This window comes from Trichechus manatus, unplaced genomic scaffold (genome assembly GCF_000243295.1).
Source record: "Trichechus manatus latirostris isolate Lorelei unplaced genomic scaffold, TriManLat1.0 scaffold00154, whole genome shotgun sequence".
Lineage (NCBI taxonomy): Eukaryota > Metazoa > Chordata > Mammalia > Sirenia > Trichechidae > Trichechus > Trichechus manatus.
Window position 1 is genome coordinate 1,092,126 of NW_004444090.1, and position 24,970 is coordinate 1,117,095.

The 24,970-nt window shown below is 38.2% G+C and overlaps 1 protein-coding gene across 3 annotated transcripts in view; it reads right to left on the minus strand.

The window, feature by feature from the left end:
• LOC101355222 (cytochrome b5 reductase 4) overlaps positions 1-24,970 on the minus strand; it is an 86,064-nt gene that overhangs the window by 29,286 nt on the left and 31,808 nt on the right. For all 3 annotated transcript variants that reach the window (XM_004386041.1, XM_023740366.1, XM_023740367.1), the window contains 5 exons: positions 21,804-21,864; positions 20,406-20,463; positions 6,498-6,591; positions 2,021-2,053; positions 129-251 (listed from right to left, as the gene is read on the minus strand). In XM_004386041.1, coding sequence (XP_004386098.1) covers positions 129-251; positions 2,021-2,053; positions 6,498-6,591; positions 20,406-20,463; positions 21,804-21,864 — 369 coding nt within the window. The remainder of the gene's footprint in view (positions 1-128; positions 252-2,020; positions 2,054-6,497; positions 6,592-20,405; positions 20,464-21,803; positions 21,865-24,970) is intronic.

Genomic DNA, 24,970 nt, shown 5'->3' on the forward strand with positions numbered 1-24,970 from the left:
TTTGGTTTAGAAGGCAGACATAAGGACCCTTCAGCTTATACCAAAGTGGCCTTGCAAACTCTGGTACAGATGAGCCACTAACACAACAATCTGCTGAACACAGGACTCAAAACCATAGCACAACATACCTGTATCTTTCTTTGGAATAAATGAATTATGATTCTCCAGGGGATGACCAAGACACTTCCAAGAAGTATTCTCTTTTTTCTTCAGAACAATCTCTATTTTTCCCACATTCTCAACAACCCGCACTGAAAAGAAAATAAATTCCATTTGTATTCACTGATACTAAATGTAAGATTTCATTTTAAAACCAATCTTTCTCAAATAATCCAAATGTCCAGACCCGATATGAATGATGCTTATCACTGGTAGGATAAATAAGGTTTTGTTCACATGTTCATCAAAACTGTTTATGCCTTATGTGATGGTAAATCCAACTTAGTTTATATTAGAATCAGATTAACTTCTTCCAAACTAATTTATCAAGGGCCAAAACAATATGCACTGCTAGTTTTCATAAAGGTCAAATACAGCCATGGCAACTACTTAATACACAACCAAAAAAAATGTAGGGCTGACAAATATAAATAAGCCATTGACTGCACCTGCAAAAGCAAATTTAATTTGCTTCCTTGGTTAGGATTTGAGGGGATTCTTCAGTAGACCAATATTGAGCCTAACAAATACAAGAACAGCCTTGGAAGAATGAGTCCCTAAATATGGAATGAAATAACAGAGTGTGCATGAATCTTTGATAATTAAAACCTTTTAGATTTTTAAAAAATTTTTTTGAATAATTAGAATAGCTTAGAATACATGAGTATAGTAATAAAACAGACTTGTAAACACTGGTTTAAATTTTATGAACTGACTGTGCTTTTAAACCCCTAAGTTTTGTCATTAGAAACAATGTATCTGCTCTTCCTCACTGTAAACAACACAGCACAGCAGCAATTTAACAACTTTTTAAAACAGATCAGTCGAATTCAATTCAATGAGTGATCATTTGAAACTTAACAAAGATATAAACATGGTCCTTTACTTTAAAGAGCTTAATTTACACAATTTACAGAGCTTACTACGGTATATGGAAAAGAGGACACACAGAACTAGCGCAAGGTACTCTTGTTGTTAGTTGCCGCTGAGTCATTTCCGACTCATAGTGACCCTGTGTACAACAGAATAAAACACTGCCTGGTCCTGTGCCACACTCACAATCGTTATGCTTGAGCCCATTGTTACAGCGCTGTGTCAATCTATCTTGGTACTCTGACAGTACTTTAAAACCAGAAATCACCATTTCATGGTGAATCTTTTGTTGTTAAACAGCTGTGTAAAATCCATACTGCACATTTTTATGTAATATTCATAATTTAATTTGCTCTGTCAACATTAAACATTTAAGTATGCATACCTCAGAAAAATTTGTCTTGTCTAGTATATCTTCTAAAGAAGCCCTGGTAGCGCGGTGGTTAAGTACTCGGCTACTAACCGAAAAGTTGGTGGTTCGAACCCACCAGCTGTTCCATGGGAGAAAGATGTGGCAGTCTGCTTCCATAAAGATTTACAGCCTTGGAAATCCTATGGGGGCAGTTCTACTCTGTCCTACATACAGGGTCACTGTGAGTTGGAACTGACTCGATGGCAATGGGTAGGGGTAGTATAGTTCTACAAGCTGCATGTCAGGAATAGGATAGAGATGAGGAAGGAAAGAAGGAAGAATGAAAAGGAGATAGTTTTTGTTTGTTTTTTTAAAGATGAGAAAAAGGAATGTGTAAACAGATGAAAGGTACAAGGGGAAAGAAAATATGGTGAAAAAACTGAAACCTGAGGGAGAAGAGTGTATTTAAAAAGTAATGTATTTGCTTATATAGTAAACATAATAGTATACCCTTGTTTTCCAACATGAGAATATACATACGAAAAAAAAGACAAATACTAATTTCTCTCTCTCTCTGTGTATGTGTAACTCAAATTTGAGTGTTTTGTTGTTTTTTTTTTTTTCTTGGTAGCTTACCAGAAAAATCTTCCTGAATCTCATGGCTTAGCCCTGGGAAAGAAAAACATATTTAATAAAAATTCAACTTCAATTTATACAGTTTATGAACACCATATAAGATCACTGAAATGGTTCTATTATGCACCATTTTAAATCCCTCAAGACAAGTAAAATATACCATCCTGAAGGACCAAAAGAAATTGTACACAGCCAAAATGGAGAGTCAAATTATTTAAATATGCATTTTTTTTTTTTCCCTATTTCTCTATTAACTGAAGAGTAAATAATTTTCCACAAGACGGTAACCACACTAGCCCAAGCACAGTCTCAGACTGGCATTCCGACACACCAGGAAGGGAATACAGCAGGGACAGGCAGCACTTGAGACACATGCTCCAGTGTATGTGTGTGTGCATACAGCTCAGATCTGGGCCTAGCTTAGCATTTTCTTTCTTATTGGTTTCTAAAACTAAATATCCATTCAGTTATTCAAAATAATATTTTTTGAGCATCTATGTGTGCCACGCACTTTCTAGGTGTTATGGATGCAAGAGCCAACAAAAGAGACAAAAGCCCCTGCTCTTAAATGGAACTTACATGTTATAAGAGGGAGATGTAAGAAATACTTTTACAAATACCTACTCTAAATTTCACTGGGTCAATATGGTTACCTGAAACTTAATAACTGTGTTATTTTAGTCCTTCTGATCCAATATTAGCAAACAAGAGTTTCATGTATCTGTTTTTGACTGTGAAATTTTTACTTTTTATCTATGTGCCAGATGTACTGTTAGCTACAGTGTGAGCAAAATTAGTCATTAAGTATTTGAATCATAATATATGCTGGCACACAGGTTTTATTTCTGTGAAATCATGACAGTGGTGGACATCTGACTGTTCAGTTAGAACTCATATGACATAATACCCATTAGATCTCATGCAAACAAAAAATAACAACAACAAAAAAAACATGCAATAGGGTAGTATATATCTGGACCTTGGTGGAGCAGTGGTTAAGAGTTTGGCTGCTAATCAAAAAATCAGCAGTTCAAATCCACCAGCCGCATCCTGGAAATTCTATGGTGCAGTTCTACTCTGTCCTACAAGGTCGCTATGAGTCGAAATTGATTTAACGGTAATGGAAGTTTTTATATCTAGAAGAAAAGTTTAAGGTTTGAGGTTGATTAATGAATGCGGAGGGGAGGTGTGGTGAGAAAAAAAAAATCATTTATCAACTCAGACTGAACACAGGACTAAAGGTACTTCATTAACATAGCAAAGCAGTGAGCAGAATGTCGAGTTAGCTGAGGTCTGGAGAATTTCAGTCTGTGTTTCACAAAAGCAAATTTTTTTTTTTTTTCAAAGTTAGAAAACATGCTTAAAACACCATTACCAAGATTATTTTCTTTTTGTTTCATTTCTACCTTCTGACAAGAACATCACCTTCGTAAAAGGACATCATTTTACAAAGAGAAAAGGGGGAAATTCTAGAGTCAAGTTCATTATGGATGAGAAATGATTAAGAACCTGATATCTTAGATTTCAAATTCTAGCCCTGATTTCTTTCTTCTGATAGATGTCTGTCTTAGGTAGTGCTGCTATAACAGAAATACCACAAGTGGATGGCTTTAACAAACAGAAATTTATTTTCTCACAGTTTAGGTGCCTAGAAGTCCGAACTCAGGGTGCTGGCTCTAGGGGAAGCTTTCTCTCTCTGCCAGCTCTGGAGGAAGGTCCTTGTCTCTTTAGCTTCTGCTTCCTGGTTTGCTGGAGAACTCCTTGTGTCTTGGCATCTATCTTACCCCATCTCTGTTTCCTTCCCTTCCCTCTTTAATCTCTTTTATATCTCAAAAAGAGAATGACTTAAGACATGCCCTACACAAATTTTGTCTCATTAACATGACAAAGACAACCCATTCCCACATGGGACTATAACCACGGGCATAGAGGTTAGTATTTACAACACATATTTTGGGGGGACACAATTCAACTCATAACATTCCATGTCTGGCCCCCCAAAAATTCATGTACTTGCCATATGCAAAACACATGCACCCCACCACATCATCCCAAAAGTCTTAAATCAATGCCAAGTCCAAAGTCTCATCTTCTAAATCATCTGAATCAAATATGGATAATACTTTAGGCGATTTCCCTGCTGGGGCATAATTCTTGTTCATCTGTGACCCTGTGAAATCTAGAACACAAGTTATCTGCTTCCACAGTACAATGGTACAACAGGTACAAGGTAGACATTTTCATTACAAATGAAAGAAATTGGAGGGAAAGAAGGGATAACAGGCACCAAGCAAGTCCAAAACCCAGAAGAACAATTTACATTAGCTCTCAAGACTTGAAAATAATCCTCCGTTCTTTGAGACAATTTACGCAGTCCTCTAGACACTGGATGGAGGCCCCTCGGCCCTGGGCTTCAGCTCCAGCTTCCGGACTCACTGGAATGGGCAGCCCCATTCTCCTAGGATATCTGAGTGGCGACCATACCTCCTTGGCTAATCAGGCCGCATTCTTCTGCCCCTTGGGCATGGCGGCCCCACCCCCTCTGCTTTGGGCAGTGGTTCAACCCCCAACACTCGTGAACAGCAGCCTCACACACTGGAGCTGAGTTGGTGAAGATCTGACTCTTTTAAACCTAGGAGGCTGTGACTCTACCCTTTGAAACTGAGGCAGCCCTGCTTCTTGTGCTCCTTCCAACAGTTCTGGTGATCCTGAAGCTGCTCCAGGGATGGTCCTTTATTTTTTTTTTAAATCTTGGAGAACAACAGATGTACCTCCTTTGGTCTGTTTCCTGCCTGTAGAATTCCAAGAGGCAGACAGTATTCCTTCCTTTCATTCCTTCTCTGTCTCCTTCAGTCTAAGCTGATGGGTTTTCTTTTGTGGTAGTTGGTTAGATCATCAGTCATAGGCTTAATTTCTTTAACAAAAGATTACATAGCCATGTCCTTGGTGAACAGTCCAGGACACGTCCTTAGTTTGTACAACAGAATTTTCCAAATCTTTAAGTTCTCTTTTAATTTTGCACAGTTCATTTTTAAGTCCATCTCTTTCCTCTCACATTTTACTAGAAGTGGCAACAAGAAACCACAAGACCCCTTTAAGATCTTGCTTAGAAATCTCATCAGCCAGATATCCAAGTTCATTACTTACAAGTTCTACCTTCCACCAAATATTTGAACATAATTCAGACAAGTTCTTTGCTACTGCATAAAAAGTATCCCCCTTTCTCCACTGTCCAATCACATGTTCACCATTTTCTTTTAAAGCCTCACCAGAAGCACATTTAATGTCCAAATTTCTAAAATTCTGTTGCTGGCACCATATGTATTCTCTAAGATGATAGAGACTTCCTCTATAGCTCTCCTCACTTCCTTCTGAGCCCTCACTAGAAGTGCCTTTGATGTCCACAATTCTACCAACAGTCTCTTCAAGGCAACCTAGGCTTTTACTATTAGGCACCTTAAAACTCTTCCAGCCTCTACCTATTACATAATTCAAAAACCACTTCCACATTTTAGGTATCTGTTAGAGCAGCACCTCATTTTTCTGGTACTAAATTCTGTCTTAGTTATCTAGTCCTGCTGTAACAGAAATACCACAAGTAGATAGATTTAACAAAATAGAAATTTATTTTTCTACAGTTTAGTAGGACAGAAATCCGAATTCAGAGCGCTGGCTTGAGGAGCCGGCTTTCTCTCTCTGTCAGCTCTTGAGGAAGGTCCTTGTCTCTTCAGCTTCTGCTTTCTGGTTTCTTGCAGACTCCACGTGTCTTGGCACCTACCTTATCCTATCTCTCCTTACTCTTTTGCTTGTTTAATCCCTTCTGCATTTCAAAAGAGATTGACTCAAGACACTACCTATACAAATCCCATCTCATTAACATAACAAAACAACACATTCACAAATGGGATTATAACCACAGGTTATAGGGGTTAGGATTTACAACACATATTTTGGGGGGGACACAGTTCAATCCACAACAATCTCTAACCTCTCAAAACAGAAATGAACTGTATGGTTGGTCTTTGGCCATGGAAAGACAGGCAGTCAAGGGACACAACAGTAACCTTACAGTCCAGGCTGCTCTGGTTCAACCTCTGACTTCTGGTGACAGAGCTGGCAAAGAATGGGCCAATGGAATGGTCAACTTAGTGATGGGTGCTTACTACAAGTGACAGACAGTCCTCTGGAGAGTTATTTGTAGATGTCAAGTGCAAGAGACTCACCATAACTGGGTTGACCAATATTTTGTGTTATTACTGATTCTGATTGCATCTAATCATCTAAAACTTGGAAATAAGAAGTCATACTACCATTTGTTAGCGCTTTCATCAGTGTACATAAAAAAACTGATCAAAAATGACAAACCAAAATGATAATAGCAAATAAAATATTATAGTTATCTAGGCTGTAGAACAAGTTATTGTTACACTTAAAGGAAAACTGAGTTGCTTCCATTAATGAAAAATAAGGTACTCACCAAGATGTATGAGATATGAATAATCCTTGATAATTGTTTCTGCTCTAAAGGAATCATCCTGATGATCAACTATTACTGAGTCCACATTGATATCCTTAAACAGAATGCATAAAAAAGAAAGATTAAAAAGTAAATTATTTTTCTGAACTCCTACAACTATACTTTTAAGATAATCAGTGGAAGTTCATAAGCTGCTTCTTTACAGAACCCCCAAGCTAAATAAAGGCTATTTCTGTTTTTTCTCTCATATAACCCTGTTCTTCTCCTTCAAAGCCCTTATCACCATCTTAATTATATATTTGTCTCTATTTAATATCTGCCTTAGCCACTGGTCTCTAAGCTGTAGGCATAGGAAACTGTCTTTAGAACACTGCTTGCCACCTAGTAGGTGCTCAATAAGTATATGCTGAATAAATAATGTAGCAAAAAAAAACAAAAAAAAAAACAAAAAACAAAAAACGGAATCAGGCAAGAAACCAAAATACTTGTGCTCATTTTAACTTTTCTACTATAGTGTGGTGCTGAGCAATTATTACAACCTCTCAACCTCAGCCAGGGACCTAACAAACATTTTGAGGTCTTTAATTTACACACAGAAACCCTGGTGGTATAGTGGTTAAGAGCTACAGCTGCTAACCAAAAGGTCAGCAGTTTGAATCCACCAGGCGCTCCCTGGAAACCCTATGTGGCGGTTCTACTCTGTCCTATAGAGTGGGTATGAGTTGGAATCAACTCAGCGGCAATGGGTAATTTATACACGGGATTCCCTGAGTAGCAAAAATGGTTAACAGCTCTACTACTGGATCTCGGCCCAAGATGGTGGCTGTCCCTCTACAGCAAAGACCCAAGAAACCAAGTGAAACAGATTCAGGTGATGATCCTGGAACCCTGAGCATCAAACAGAAGAATAAAGAATTAGATTGAATACCAATTAGAAAGAGAAACTGAACAAAAACAGCAAATGAAGAGCAATATGGAGTGGAGGTGCCCTGTCAGCTGGCCTGGCACAGCATGGCCATCTTGAGACAAAGATGGCTGCGATCCTGGGTGAGGAGCACAAGAAGGCAACTTCACGGAATTCCCAAGAGAAGACAGAGAAACTGTGTAGACATGTGGAGTGAAGCAAGGTGAGCAGGACACAAACTGGATCTAAGGAGGGAAAGTACAGGAAGGAGGGCAAGAGCTCCAGGGATCCTCTAGTCGACATAGCAGTGAGAGAGCCAGAATCCAGAGTTAGGACTACTCACCAGCAGTCGTCCCTAACCATTATGGTGGGTAGCGCACAAAGAGTAAAGATCCATAGACTGTCAGCAGGAGGTTCCTAAACTGACCGGACTCTAGGTAGCTCCCCTACTCCTCGAACTTGGTTGCAGCCAAGTCCCAACAGCTGGGCTGCAGCCAATGGGGAGTGCCCAGGTACCCACACCTAGTGACCAGAGGAGTAGGCTCCCCCTTCTGCCGTCCTCCTGGTGATTAGAGGCACAAAACACCACCACCTCAGCTGCCCGGCCCAACCAGGCACCATAGTATGAGCAACCCCTTTCACTCCCCACCAATTCCCACCACACCTGCCAGACCCCTGCCCACCCGGTGACCAGCAGTGGGCACTCCCATGCTGCTGGTGGCCTGCCATATCACCCTGCCCACCACCCCTCCCACCTGCCACTCCATTCACCTGGCGAGTAACAATAAGCATGCCCGCGCCACCTGTCACTTGCCCTACACCAACTGTCCATCACACCACACCTGCAGCCCTGTCTACCCAGCAATTGGCAGAGTGCTCCCATGCCCCAGTTACCTGCCACACCTCCCTATCCACCACCCCGTCCAACCATCGAGTGGTAGTGAGCTCTCCTGTGCTGCTGGTAGCCAGCCATACCCCCTCCCACCATTCCACCCACCCAGTGTGCAGCAGTGAGTGCTCCCACACCACTAGACTGACAACAGGTGGCAGACTGCACCCGCCCAGTCAGGCTCCAGCCACCTCGCAAGTCTCATGAAGAGTGATGCATGTCTGACCTGCCTGTTGCTGCCCCGCCCACCTGGCCAAAGGTGGTGAGCATGTCCATGCTGCCAGACCAGCAATCAGCGGAGCACACCTGCCCCACCCATTCTGATATATCAAAATGACAAATCAAGTCAAAACAAACAAACATACAATAAATAGATAAATACATAAATAAAATAACACCTTAATGCCTTGGTGACAGCAGACAATATCAAATCATCTGAAAAACCAGGATAAGATAGTGCAAACAAATGAAAAAATAAAGGGAAAGAAAAACTTCCTGAGGAAGAAACAATAACAGAACTACCTGAGAAGGAATTCAAAAGACTTATATTTAGGATCCTCAAAGAGATCAAGCAAAACAGAAAAAAAAACCTAGAAAAATGCAGGAAAACAATACAAGAGTTAAGTAACAGACTCAACAGACAAGTAGAACTATACAAAAACAACAAGAAAAAATTCAGAAGATTAACAATAAAATATCACAGACAACTCAATAGAAGAACACAGAAATAGAATTCAACCAATAGAAGAAAGAATCAGTGAAATGGAGAACAAACCCTTTGATACTAACTTGTTTGAGGGTCAATCAGAAAAAGGAATGAAGAAAATGAAGAAACCTTAAGAGTTATGTGGGACACTGTCAAGAGGAGTAACTTATGCATAAATGAATTCCAGAAGATGAGGGGAGAAAAGTACAAAGAGAATTTCTGAAGATTATATAGTGGCTAAAAACTTCCCAAACATCATGAAAGATAAGAAGGTTAGCATCCAAGAAGCTCAACAAACCCCATACAGGATAAAACTGGTTGCCACAGAGTCGATTCATATCAAAAACAAAAAACAAAAAACATATATGCTGCTGTTAAGTCAATTCTAGCTCACAGCGACCTACAAGACACAGCAGAACTGCCCCAAAGGGTTTCTAAGGGGCATCTGGTGGATTCAAACTGTTGGCCTTTTGGTTAGCAGCCAAATTCTTAACCACTGCACCACCAGGGCTCCTCAATTCATAGACCTCCCAAAAATTCACCAAGACATATCATAATCAAATTTCCCAAAACCAAACCAAAAAAGCATTCTGAAACTAGCTTGTGAAAAATGAAATATCACTTACAAAGGGGCACCACTAAGACTAAGCATTGATTTCTCATCAGAAACCATGCAGGCAAGAAGGCAACAGATGACATATATAAAATCCTGAAGGAAAAGAACTGCCAAGTAAGAATCATATATCCAGCAAAACTGTCTCTCAAAAACGATGGTGATGAAAGGAAGGACAACTCACAATACAGGGGAAGTCAGCACTACTGGACTAAACTAAAAGCTAAGAAGTTTCCTGAACCAACCAAACACTTTGAGGGACAGTGTAGCAGGGGCAGGGGTCTGGGGATCATGGTTTCAGGGAACATCTAGGTCAACTGGCACAATAAAGTTTATTAAGAAAATGTTTTGCATCCCACTTTGGTGAGTGGCATCTGGAATCTTAAAAGCTAGCGAGCGACCATCGAAGAAGCATCAATTGGTCCCAACCCACCTGCAGCAAAGGAGAATGAAGAACACAAAAGACATATTGGAATTATTAGCCCAAGAGACAAAAGGGGCCACATAAACTGGAGACTCCATCAGCCTGAGACCAGAAAAACTAGATGGTGCCTGGCTACCCGCAATGACTGCCCTGACACAGAACACAACAGAGAGTCCTCAATGGAGTAGGAGAAAAGTGGGGTGCAGAACTCAAATTCTAGTAAAAAGACCAGACTTAATGGTCTGAGACTGGAGGAACCCCAGAAGACATGGTCCCCGGACTCTCTGTTAACCCAAAACTAAAACCATTCCCAAAGCCAACTCTTCAGACAAATAATAGACTGGACTATAAGACATAAAATGATACTCGTGAAGAGTATGCTTCTTAGTTCAAGTAGATACACAAGACTAAACAGGCAGCTCCTGTTCGGAGGCAAGATAAGAAGGCAGAAAGGGATAGGAGCTGGTTGAATGGATATGGGAAATCCGGGGTGGAAAGCAGGAATGTGTGGTCACATTACAGGGATAGCAACTAGGGTCACATAACAATGTGTGTATAAATTTTTGTACGAGAAACTGACTTGAGCTGTAAACTTTTACCTAAAACACAATAAAAAATAAAGAAAAAAATAAAAAAAGATGGTAAAACTAAGACAATCCCAGAAAACAAGAAACTAAGGGAATCTGAAAAACCTGATGAGCTTTACAGTAAATATTAAACGGACTCCTTTGGATAGAGAACCAACAAATCCAGACAACAACCTGAGATAAAGACACATGACAATGACACCCAGATACCAACCCAGATAAAGACTTCAAAAAAAGCAAAATAAAGCTAAAAAACTGACTACAGGGAACCAGAGGAGTTAAGCTGTAAACAATGATAACTGCAAAGCAAAAAAGGGGAATAAAAGATGTAGTAATAGAACTTCCCTATGGGGAGGAAGTAAACTTGATCTCAAGATATAACAGACTGTTTTAACTTTAAGAGGACTAAACTTCAGAGTTACCAAAAAGAAATAACTCACCACAATGAAGAAAACCAAAAAGACTCAGTAGACATGCGCGTGCGTGCTCGCACGCGCGCACACACACACACACGCACAAAATGACTGATAGGAAAAGAGAAAAAAACAAGATTGATAGGAAAAGAAAATCCATATACAGAAAGAACTCAGGACATAAAATTAAGAGGAAAAAGAAACCATTAACATCACATAAAAAAAGGATAACAAAATGACGGCAATGAATCTATTCCTAACGTCAATCACGCTGAATGTAAATGGATTAAATGCACCAGTCAAGAGAGGGAGTGGAAAAATGGATAAAAAGTATGACCTATCAATAAGTTGCCTACAAAAGACACACTTCACACAAAGAAATAATCGAATGATGGTAAAAAATTTATCAAGTGAACAGTATCCAAAAGAGAGCAAGAGTAGCAATAATAATGTCAGATAAGACAGACGTTAAGTTCAAATACGTTATAAGAGATAAAGAAGGGCATCATATGATTAAAGAAAGGATCAATCCACCAAGAAGACATAATCATAATTAACATTTATGCATTCAAACACAGAGCTCCAAAACACATAAAACAAACACTAACAAAATTGAAGAGAGAAATAGAAAGTTCTACAAAAGATTACACACTTGGCAGTTCTCAAGCGGAAAGAAATGAAGCAAAATTTCAAGTCTCAAGTTGCAATTTTGAAGGATTTTAAGGGCAAAATATTTAATGATGCAGGAAGCATCAAAAGCAGATGGAAGGAATACACAGAGTCACTGTATCGAAAAGAACTGGTCGATGTTCAACCATTTCAGCAGGAAGCACATGATCAAGAACCAATGGTATTGATGGAAGAAGTCCAAGCTGCAGTGAAGGCATTGGTGAAAAACAAGACTCCAGGAATTGACGGAATACCAACTGAGATGTTTCAACAAAGGGATGCAATGCTGGAAGCACTCACTCATGTATGCCAAGAAATTTGGAAGACAGCTACCTGGCCAACTGACTGGAAGAGATCCAAATTTGTGCCTATTCCAAAGAAAGGTGATGCAACAGAATGCGGAAATTATTGAACAATATTATTAATACTACATGCAAGTAAAATTATGCTGAAGATAATTCAAAAATGGTTGCAGCAGTACACTGACAGGGAACTCCTGGAAATTCAAGCCAGATTCAGAAGAGGATGTCAAACCAGGAATATCATTGCTGATGTCAGAGAGATAGTGGCTGAAAGCAGAGAATACCAGAAAGACGTTTACCGGTGTTTTACTGACTATGCCAAGGCATTTGACTGTGTGGATCATAACAAAATATGGATAACATTGTGAAGAACGGGAATTCCAAAACACTTAATTGTGCTCATGAAGAACCTGTACATTGATCAAGAGGCAGTTGTTTGGACAGAACGAGAGGATACTGTGAGGTTTAAAATTAGAAAAGGTGTGTGTAAGGTTATATACTTTCACTATATTTATTCAATCTGTATGCTGAGCAAATAAGCTGAGAAACAGGATTATATGAAGAAGAAGTGACATTAAGATTGGAGAAAGACTCATTAACAACCTGTGATATGCAGATGACACAACCTTGCTTGCGGAAATTGAAGAGGACTTGAAGCACTTACCGATGAAGATCAAAGTCTACAGCCTTCAGCATGGATTACAACTCAATATAAAGAAGATAATAATCCTCAAAACTGGACCAATAAGCAACAACACAATAAATGGAGAAAAGACTGAAGCTGTCAAACATTTCATTTTACTTGGATCCACAATCAACTCCCACGGAAACAGCAGTCAAGAAATCAAAAGACGCATTGCATGGGGTAAATCTGCTGCAAAGGACCTCTTTAAAGTGTTAAAAAGCAAAGATGTCACCTTGAGGACTAAGGTGCGCCTGACTCAAGCCATAGTATTTTCAATCACCTCATATGCATGAGAAAGCTGGACAATGAATAAAGAAGAACAAAAAAGAACTGATGCATTTGAATTATGGTGTTGGCAAAGAATACTGAATATACTGTGGACTGCCAGAAGAACAAACAAATCTGTCTTGGAAAAAGTACAACCAGAATGCTCCTCAGAAGGGAGGATAGCGAGGGTTTGTCTCATGTACTCTAGGCATACTATTAGGAGGGACCAGTCCCTGGAGAAGGACATCATGCTTCGTAAAGTAGAGGGACAACAAAAAAGAGGAAGACTCTCAATGAGATGGATTGACACAATGACTGCAACAATGGGCTCAAACATAGCAATGACTGTGAGGATTGTACAAGACCAGTCAGTGTTTCACTCTGTTGTACACAGGGTTACTATGACTTGTAACCAACTTGACAGCACCTAACAACATCAACAGAATAATATAGCAGACTAACAAATCGCTTTAGACAATGGACAGAACAAGTAGAAAGAAACTCAACAAAGATACCGAAGATCTAAATAACACAATCGACCAACTTGACTTCACGCACATATTCAAAACACACCAGCCAACAGCACCACAGTACACATTCTTCTCCAGTGCACGTGGATTATTCTCCGGAATACACCATATTCTAGGCCACAAAGCAAGCCTCAATAAATTAAAAAATATCAACATAATAGAAAGCATTTTCTCTGACCATAATGCTATAAAACTAGAAATCAATAACAGAAAGAGCACGGAGAAAAGATTAAATACACGGAAATCCCTTACTTAAAAACTACTGGGTCACAGAAAAAATTAAAAATGAGATTAAAAAATTCTTAGAATCAAATGAGAATGATGATACAACATACCAAAACCTCTGGTACACAGCAAAAGCAGTTCTCAAAGGAAAATTTATAGCAGTAAACGCACACATCGGAAAGAAGAAAGGTTCAAAATCAATACCATAAGCCAACAACTGGAACAAATAGAAAAAGAATGGCAAAAGAAGTCCATAGTCACCAGAAGAAAGGAAATAGTAAAGATTAGAGGAGAAATAAATAGAAAAAAAAAAACAGAATCAACAAAACTACAAGTTGGTTCTTTCAGAGCATCAATAAAATTGACAAACCACTGGCCAAACTGACAAAGAAAAAAATGAGAAGTTGAAAATAACTAAAATAAGAAATGAAATGGCTGACATTACAATAGAACCAATCAATATAAAGATCATAACAAAGTATGATGAAAAATTGTACTCTAACAAATGTGAAAACCTAGAAGAAATGGACAAATATCTAGAAACACACTATCTACCCAAACTAACACAAACACAGGTAGAAAACCTAATAGACCCACAGTAAAAGATGAAATTGAGGATACCATTAAAAAATTCCCAACAAAAAAAAAGCACCAGCCCAGACAGCTTCACTGGAGAGTTCTACCAAACATCCAGAAAAGAGCTGACACCAATTCTACTCAGACAATTCCAGATGTACAAAAGGAAGGAATACTCCCTAATTCATTCCATGAAGTTAGCAGAACCCTGATACCAAAGCCAGGCAAAGATACCACAAAAAAAGAAAATTACAGACCAATATCCCACATGAATATAGATGCAAAAATTCTCAGTAAAATTCTAGCCAACAGAATACAACAGCATATCAAAAAAATAACACAACACAATTAGGTGGGATTCATACCAGGGATGCATGGGTGGTTCAACATTAGAAAATCAATCAATGTAAGTCACTACATAAATAAAACAAAGGAAAAGAATCGTATGATCATCTCAGTTGATGCAGAAAAGGCATCTGATAAAGTCCAACACGCTTTTCTGACAAAAAATAGGAACAGAGGGGAAGTTCCTCGACATAATTAAGGGCATATATACAAAAAAAAAAAGCCAACATTATTCTCAATGGAGAGAGACTGAAAGCATTCCTCTTGAGAACGGGAACAAGACAAAAATGCCAATTATCACCACTCTTATTCAATATTGTACTAGAAATAAAGCAAGAAAGAGAAATAAAGGGCATCCAAATTGGCAAGGAAGAAGTAAAACTATCCCTATTCTCAGATGACATGAGTAAATCTATCCAGCTATGGATAGCTGATTTTCAACAAAGGGTCAAAAACCATTCAATGGGGAAGAGACAGTCTCTTTAACAAATGATGCTGGCAAAACTGGATATCCAGTTGCAGAAAAATGAGTCAGGATCCATACCTCACACCATATATAAAAATAACTCAAAATGGATCAAAGACCTAAATGTTAAACCAAAAACTATAAAGTTTCTGGAAGATAACATAGGGACAAAGCTAGGGGTCTTAATTCATGGCATAAATATACTATCAAACATTAAAAATGCACAAACAACAGAAGAAAAACTAAATAACTGGAATCTCTTAAAAATTAAATACTTATGCTCATCAAAAGACTTTACCAAAAAAGAGAACCTATAGACTGGGAAAAATTTTTTGGCAACAACATATATGACAAGGGTCTAATCTAAAACATATAGAAAACTTAAACACCTCAACAACAAAAAGACAAACAATCCAATCAAAAATTGGGCAAAGGACATGAACACTTTACCAAAGAAGACATTCAGGCAGTTAACAAACACAAGAAGAGATGCTCACAGTCATTACTATTAGAGAGATGCAAATCAAAACTACAATGAGATACCATCTCACCCCTGAAAAAATGGCACTTATCAAAAAAAAAAAAAAAACCAGAAAGCAACAAATACTGTGAGGTTGTGGGGAGATTAGAACTCATACACTGCTTGGGGGATTGTAAAATGGTACAACCACTATGGAAAACAGTATGGCACTTCCTCAAAAAGCTGGAAATAGAAACACTGTATGATCTAGCAATCCCACTCCTAGGTATATATCCAAGAGAAGTAACAGTAGTGACATTAATAGACATATGCACACCAATGTTCACTGAAGCATTATTCACAATAACAAAAAGACGGAAACAACCTGAGTGTCCATCAGTGGATGAACGGATAAACAAAATATGCTACATACACACAATAGAATACTATACATACTATACAATGACAAAGAATAATGATGAGTCTGTGAAAACATCTTACAACATGGAAGAATCTGGAGGACATTGTGCTGAGTGAAATAACTCAATTACAAAAGGACAAATATTATATGATACCATTTTTGTAAAAAGTCAAGAACAGGTTTACAAACAGAAAGTGATGCTCTTTGATGGCTACCATGGGTGGGAGGGGGAAAGACAGAGAATCACTTACTAGATGGCAGACGTGTTAATTCTGGTGAAGGAAAGGCAAAACATAACATGGGGGAAGTTAGTACAACGTGACCAAGGTAAATGAGGACACTGAGAGGTACCCAAGAATAAAGGACAACTACAATAAATGTTATATATAATTCAACAACAGTAATAACCATCAAAAATTTGTGAGTGGTCAAAAAAAAGATCAGATTTACTGGCCTAAAGGAGACTGGAAAGACCTTGAGAGTATGGCCCCCGGACACCGTTTTAGCTCAGTGGTGAAGTTACCTCCGAGGTTCACTGTTCAGCCTGGGAGTGGACAGCCCTGTAAAACCAAATGAGACTGACGAGGTACAGGAGTCCACTGACAAGGGCCAGAGGGCAGAAGGGGACAGGGAAGCTGGTGATAGGGAACACAAGGTTGAGTAAGAATATTGTTGATGTGTTGTGGGATTGTTAACCATTGTCACAGGGCAACATTTGTAGTAGCTGTTAAATGAGAAACTGTTTTGTTCTGTAAGCCTTCATCTTAAGTGAGAATAGCAGCACAATTGGAAGAGCGTAGTCGATGTGACTGAACTCTGTATGTAGAAGTTTTTGAAGCGGTGTATCTTTCGCTATGTGTATTTTCACCAAAAAAAAAAAAAAAAGGTTGAGAATTTAGAGGGTTAATATGTTGTGGGGTTGTTGACCAGTGTCATAGAGCAACATGTGTGCTACTGTTTCATGAGAAACTATTTGTTCTGTAAGCCTTCACCTGAAGTACAATATAAAGAAAAAAAAAAATTTGTGAGTGGTTATACAGGTAGACATGTATGCTACATAGGTGTGGGATGGCATATGGGAGTACATGTATATGCATATATAGGTACAGTTGTGGGCATTTTTATATACATATTTGCATATGCTACATATATATTCACATATATAATAGAGCACACAAGGGGCATAGTTATGGAAACTTCTGAAACATATCCAAACACCTTGTGGGACTGAGATACTGAGTTTGAAGGCTCAGGATCATAGTCTCAGGGCACATCTAGGTCAACTGGCATAATATAGTTCATAAAGATAATATTCTACATCCTAGCTTGGTGAGTAGTGTCTGGGGTCTTAAAAGCTTGTGAGCAGCCATCTAAGATACAACTACTGGTCTCTTCTCATCTGAAGCAAAGGAGAGTTAAGGAAACCAAAGAATCAAGGAAGCAATTAGTCCATGGGACTAATGACCCACATAAACTACAGCCTCCTCTAGCCCTGAGACCAGAAGAACCAGATGGTGCCTGGCTATCACTACCGACAGCTCTGACCAGGGACACGACAGAAGATCCCAGTTAGAATGTGATAAAAATGTAGAACAATACTCGAATTCATAAAAAAAGACCGGACCGAAGGAACCCCCGAGACTATTGCCCTAAGACACCCTTTTAACTTGGAAGTGAAGCCACTCCTGGAGGTCGCCTTTCAGCCAAATAATAGATTGGCCTATACAATAAAGAGTAACACCCATGAGAAAGGTATGCTTTACAACAATCAACCATATGAGACCAAACAGGCAACATCTGCCCAAAATCAAAGATGAGAAAGTAAGGAGGGGCAGGGAAACTGGAGGGATGGAAACAGAGAAGAGACGGTAGAAATGGGGAGAGTGCTGACACATTACAGGGATAGCAATCAATGTCACAAAACAATGTGTGTATGGATTGCTGAATGGGAAACTAATGTGCTTTGTAAACTTTCACCTAAAACACAATAAAATGTTTTTTTTAAAAAGAGCTCTACCACTAGCTGAAAAGTCGGCGCCTTGGGAGACAGGCTTGTCGATTTGCTTCTGAAAGGTCACAAGCCTTGAAAACCCTACGGACCAGTTGTACTCTGCAAACATGGGGTCTCCATGAGTTGGAATCAACTTGATGGCAGTTAGCAACAATTTATACACAGCCTTGGTGCAAGGTACTTTGGTATCTATCATTTATACCATACACTGAACACGTTATTCCACACAGAAACCTTTCCCCTTCCCTTAGCAATCCATCCTCTGTGCACCATTAGTATTACTTTTGGGAGCAGGCCCCAACCTCCATAGTCCCTGCCTTCTCGGTTTTGGCGAGGAAACAAGCAGAGGCAGGTTACTCCTGCAGAATGGTCAAATCATGCTGCAATAGTCACAGGAAACCACTGGCTCAGGTGTGGTTCTGCTACTACAAAAGTAGCATGAATTTTCAAAGATTCCAAGCTACCAGACTTGTCTTCAAACATACACAGTTCCTCAAAGTGTGGGAACCTTGCCAGTTGTTGGAGTGTATGTCTGGAGATGTTATAAGTTGTCTGCTTATTTATCTGATTTCCCAGCTGGACTGTAAGCCTCATGAAATCTAGGTCTCTATGTATCTGGCCCATCTTTAGATCCACATCTTAGACAGTATCTCAAATAAAGGAGGTGTTCAATAAATACTTAATGAATCATCTCCTCAATTCTACTTTCAAGAGGGCATCTGAGCCCCATTAGTAGTTTAAGCATACTAAGCCACAGCAATACAACCTCTTATTTTCAATAAGTCTGTTCCTATGGTGAAGTTAACTGGTATTCTCACTTTTTTTATCCATGTTTTAAAAAAGTAAAAACTAAAAAAAATCAGAAAAGCACATAAACTACTTCTTAGTCTAGTTTGTAGACTTTTTTAAGAGGCTCTAGTATGGTCGTTAAAAGCATACTGTCTGGAGCCAGAATGCCTGGGTCCAAAATGACAGATCTGCCACTTATAAGTGAGGATGGTGAGACTTTGTCTCATGTACTATGGGCATGTTACCAGAAGGGACTAGCCCCTGGAGAAGGACATCATGCTTTGTAAAGTAGAGGCTCAGAAAAGAAGAGGAAGACCCTCAACAAGATGGACTCACACGGTGGCGACAATAATGGGCTCAAACATAGCAATGATTGTGAGGATGATGCAGGACCAGGCAGTGTTTTGTTCTGTTGAACATAGGGTCACTATTAGTTGGAACTGACTTGACAGCACCTAACAACAACAGTCACCTACTGTGTAACCTTGGATAAATTACTTAATCTTTCTCTATCTCCCCATCTGTAAAATGGGGATAACAATAGTACCTACCTCATAAAATTATTGTGAAGAGTTAGTAAGTTAATTCAAGAAAAGAACTTAGAAAAGTACCTGGCACACAACTAACATTTACTGAATATTTACTTTTTCTTTTGCTGATTTTAAAGATATGTTACCAAAAGTTACTATAGGGTTGCTACGAGTCGGAATCGATTCGTTGGCAATGGGTATTTTTGTTTTGTTTTGTACCAAAAGCTGTGTGACAGAAATACTTACAATGACCAAAAAAAAAGAGTAGCTGCTGAGGCTGCTTATGTATACAGCCTCATGGGGTTTGTTTTCATTCCTTGGTTTGGAGGTTTAGAGTCATGGTTTCAGGGCAACATCTCAGATAACTGGCCTAATAATGTGTTTAGTGCTTCTGTTCTACCTCCTAGTTACTTGTGTAGTGCTTGGGGTCTTAAAAGCTTGCAAGTGGCACAACAATGGGTCTCTATTTGCCTGCAGCAACAGAGGAAGAAGGAGAGCCAAGAATAGGAGGAGGATGTGGGGCTAACTGCCTCCATGAACAACTGTCACCTTTGCCCTAAGACCAGAAGAACTGGATGGTGCCCAGGTACCATTACTGAACATTTTGATCAAAGATTCTATAGAAGAATCCTGATCAAAAGGGGAAAAGGCAGAATAGAATTTCAAATTCTCATGGATTCCAGACTTTTCTGAGTCATGGAGGCCGGATAACCCCCTGAAATAACTGCCCTGAGATAATCTTTAAACCTTAAACCAAAAATATCCCCTGAAGTCTTCTTAAAACCAATCAATAGTTTAGCTTAAGTAGTAAAGAATGTCTGCCTTGGGCATGGTGCTTTTTCAAGATCTACCAATATGGGATCAAACTGACAACAGCAACTTGAAAGATTAGATAAGCAACTTAGGGAGCAGTGAATTTATGTTAATGGGGGAGGAACAACTCAGAAACGGAGGGTGAGAATGGATGCACAACTCAAAGAGTGTAATCAGTGTCACTGAATGGTACATGTTGAAACTGTTGAACTGGTGTATGTTTTGCTGTGTATATTCTCAAAAACAACAACAAAAACAGGTGGGAAAAAAAGGATACAGTTACCTTCTGTTTAGTATATATGACAATGGTGACTAAAGACTCTGTTTGGAACCAATCATAGCTGTAAAAATATTAAGAAAAGAATAATTATATTAACAATCATGCTTATTAACATATATTAAATCATTAAATGTTTAAAATTTATAGTGAGAAATATTTCTCTGGGCTAAACTTTTTCTAAATCAACAGTAGTCTTATCATGTTAAGCTCATCATTATATAACTGACAATTATTCCTAAATTTAAAATACCTTATACTTCCGTGTGTTCCAATTTGGATAAAAACAAAAATCCTTGACAAAACACTTTTTATAAAGGTTATACACCTCTTTACTAAAATATTCTTTTATCAGAGCCACAATAGAGCACAACGTATTTTGATAAGGAGCATGATGAAACCTACATGCTTATATCCTTCATTCTTCCTTGTCATAAATATATTACGACTGAAGAAATTAACTCATGAAGGTAGTTTAACAGGTCGATAGTAAAACTTAAGGTGTAACTAAGTCTTCTGTTTTGCTACAGCTGTTGATCAAATTGATACTGCTTTTGCACTTCATACCTAACAGGCACCCACAGGCAAATCCTAGAGGTATCCTCAGGCCCTTAACTTAAAATTGCATATGAAATAATTTAACAGATTTAACACAGCAGGATGCTGCAGTCAGAATCATACAGACTAGCAATGGGGAGAAAGGAGGTAAGAGAAAGAACTACATAGAACACATACACCTGTGAGGGCATTTCAAATGTCATTAACAAAAATATACATGTATTGTTTAATTTACTGTTAACTAAGACAATTCGTGTACAATTCATTTTGGAAGATTTCCACTAAAAATCGATAAAACAAACTAGATATGCAAAAAATACAATAGTTATGGTCATATGACGGAATGTAGACAATAAAAATGTTTTAGCAGAATATTTAATGACATAGGAAATTGCTCATAGGATATACTATGATATTAATATTACAAAAATATAATATGGAAATAGGTATTTTATGAACCAAACTGGAAGAAATAAATCAAACGCTGAGAGTACTTATCTAGGGCTGATGAAACTGAAGTTGATTTTATCACTTCCTTTTGTATTTCTCTGCATCTTCCAAGTTTTCTACCATGAATGTATATTTTATAATCAGAAAAAAATATTTTAAAATATTATTTTAAACTGGTGTTTAAAACAGATTGAACGCCAGTTATACTAAAAATTCACATTTATGGAACAGCTCATTCTCCAATAATGCCTGATAAATGAGGTACTGCAGTTCTTCTGTCAAAGAAACATGATTAATAGTAAGCAATTAATCAAACCTAGAACTATTTTATTTTTTTTAAATGTGTGTATTTTGGTGTAGAACTGATTTAGCTTTAAATAAGTAAAAAATGCATACCTTGGGGAACTAGGGCCTTCTTTAGCAAGTATATCTGTTACTTGGCTCTTAGGAAGCATGCCTTTACAAAGAAAAACAAACAAAAACAGCTATGGCTCATCCACACAGCATTTTTCAGTCTTTTTTTTTCCCCCCAGTAAACTTCTTATTAAAATATCACATACATACACAAGAGGACACAAATCATAAATGTACAACTCAATGAATTTTCATAAAGTAAAGCATATACTTGTAGCCAGCACCCACTTCATGCTCCCTTCTAATCATTATCCTTCCCTCAAGGCCAACCACTATACTTACTTTTAAAATAATCAGTTTTTGCCTATTTTTGATCTTTATATAAATGGAATCATAAGATATGTTCTCTTTTGGGCTGACTTTTTTGGTTCAACATTATAAACATTACAGTTCTATGTCAAACAAGAATGATTAATAATAAGAAATACATCAAAACTAGAGCTTTCTGGGAATTAATCCACACCACTGAATGCATCAGTAATTTGTTTCTTTTTATTACTGAGGAGTATTCCGTTGTATGAATATGCCACAATTTATTCACTCTGTTAATAGACATTTGGATTATTTCCAATTTTAGCTATTATTCATAGTGCTATCAAAATATTCTTGTACCTGTACATGTCATGTACATTCTTAAAGAACATATACTCATTTCTGGTGAGCATATAGGGTACATATATATTTAGCTTTAGTCAGTTCTGCTAAACAGTTTTCCAAAGTGGTTGTACCAATTTTTACTTTTTATTAGTAGTGTACGTAAGTTTTAGTTGCTCCACAACCTCACTAACACATAGTATTGTGCCTTTTTTCATTTTAGTCATTCTTGTGTGCATGCATCACCAGAAAAGTTCACTGTTGTAGATTAAATTATACCCAAGTTCACAAGTCCTGGACCCTGTACCTGTGGATGTGATCCTGTTTGGAAAGAGGGTTCTTCTTTTACTGTGTTAATGAGACTACACCAGAGTAGGGTGGGTCCTAATCCTAACCACTTCTGAGTTATAAAAAGAGCAGAATACACACACACACAGGAAAACAGACGCCAAGGAACACCAAAGAACACCGATTAATGCCAGGAACTACTAGAAGCTCCTGGGGCTACCTACAAAGAAGAACCCTCCCCTAGGGCTGATGCCCTGATTTGGACTTAATAGCCTTCAAAACTGTCAGACATGGAAGAATTCTGAAGATTCTGCGCACATTAAATATTTTCCTCTGACAACAGGAGTGAATTGTTTGTATCTATAAGACTCAGTTTGGGGGAAAAAAAAGTACTGCTGATAAAAGATTCTGAAAATTACTGCATCAGTTATAGTAATATAATTGTGAAGAAAAAAAATTAAATGTTTAGTCTCTGGTGAATCTTGAAGTTTTCAGACTAGAAATCACAGTAATTACATAAAGTCAGAGTTAAGAGACACCTTTGAGACAAGCTAGTTTAGAGGTTATCAAGCTTCTTTCTAGACACAGAACGTTCTCTTTAAGGACAAGCTTAAGAGAACAAGCACAAAACATAAAACAAGCATACTTTTCTGAATGAGGCTGACAGTGAGCCCTAAGGCCTTACCATACTTAACTTTCAGATGAACAAAGGAAGCCCCAGAAATGTGACATAATAAGGCTAAGGTTGTGAACTAACCAGCAGCAGACCCTAAAGAAGAATGCTCAACCACAAAACTGCAGCTATAACAAAATGACAGAACTACAATAATTAAAATGTTTTTTTTTTCAAAATTCCAAAAAGCAAGAAAAAAAACCAAACCCAATGCTATCGAGTTGATTCCAACTCATAGTGACCCTGCAGGACAGAGGAGAGCTGCCCCATAGGGTTTCCAAGAAGCAGATGGTAGATTCGAACTGCCAGCCTTCTGGTTAGCAGCTGAGCTCTCAACCACTTTGCCACCAGGGCTCCAAAAGCAAGAAAAGATGTATCTTATTAAATTATTTGAGAAGTGCTGAAAGATATTTCATTAAGGTATTAACGTCATTTCTCTTTTGGTGGATTCTTAGATATATAAATTTTTTTTAAAAAATCACAATTTAAGAATTTCTATTTTTAAAAAAGCTGTCAACAGAATTCATAAATCATTAGTCAATCTTAATTTTGTTTGACTGATTGCCCACCTGTTGCCATTGAGTCAACTCCAACTCATAGTGACCCTACAGGACAGAGCAGAACTGCTCCATAGGGTTTCCAAAGAGCAGCTGGTGGATTCGAACTCCAGACCTTTTAGTTAGCAGCCTAACGTTTAACCACTGAGCCACCACGGCTCCATAGGATTGATTAAGACCAAAAAATTTAGCTGAGTGTCATCACTGTGATCTTATACCAACCACTGTTTCCTCTTCCTCAAATTCAAACTATTAATGAAAACTGCCCTGTCAGTCTCATGAGAGATCAAATGAAACAATTTCCAAACATTCTGGAACACTATGTAATACCATACAAATATGACTCTTATTAAAACAGAAAAGTCATAGGCAATGGAATGTGTCTTGACTTCAACATTCCTCTCCTCTCCTTCTCCTCCCCCCAAAAGGCTTACATAATATCCTTCTGGATAAGTTGACGAAATCTGGGGTAAACATGGGGTGGAGTAAAATAAGTAAAGCAAGGTGGACTGAATGAACATTCTCCCTCCTCTAAGCGCTGATTGATGGGCTGGTGTCAATTTGAAGGGGCAGGTCTCTAGTGGAATAGCTGTCTACTCAAGTCAGAATTTTAAACAGCTGTTTGATGATATAGACGGCAGGAAGATCATATCTGAAAATACAAAGGCTCACTACAAGTTTAAACGAGCCAGATGTGAGATATACGTATGTATATATAAAACAATCTTATAGATCCAGGTCACAAAAGGTTAACTGCTAGCCAGACCACTTGTGGAGTGCTATGTTCAGTTCTTAAAGCCAACTTTACACTGAGATATTAATTAAATGCAGTGGTCCAAAGATGGGCAACAGAAAAGTAAAGGTTCTGGAAGTAATACGTGATGAGAAAAGAAATGCCCAGTCCATCAGTATTAATCTGTAAAGGAAGATTGTTTGTTTAGTACCATAGAAGAATCAGTCATCAGATTAAGCCTCATTTATGTAATCAGGCCTCATTTAATGCAATGTTATACCATCACACAAACAACCTCAGTTGT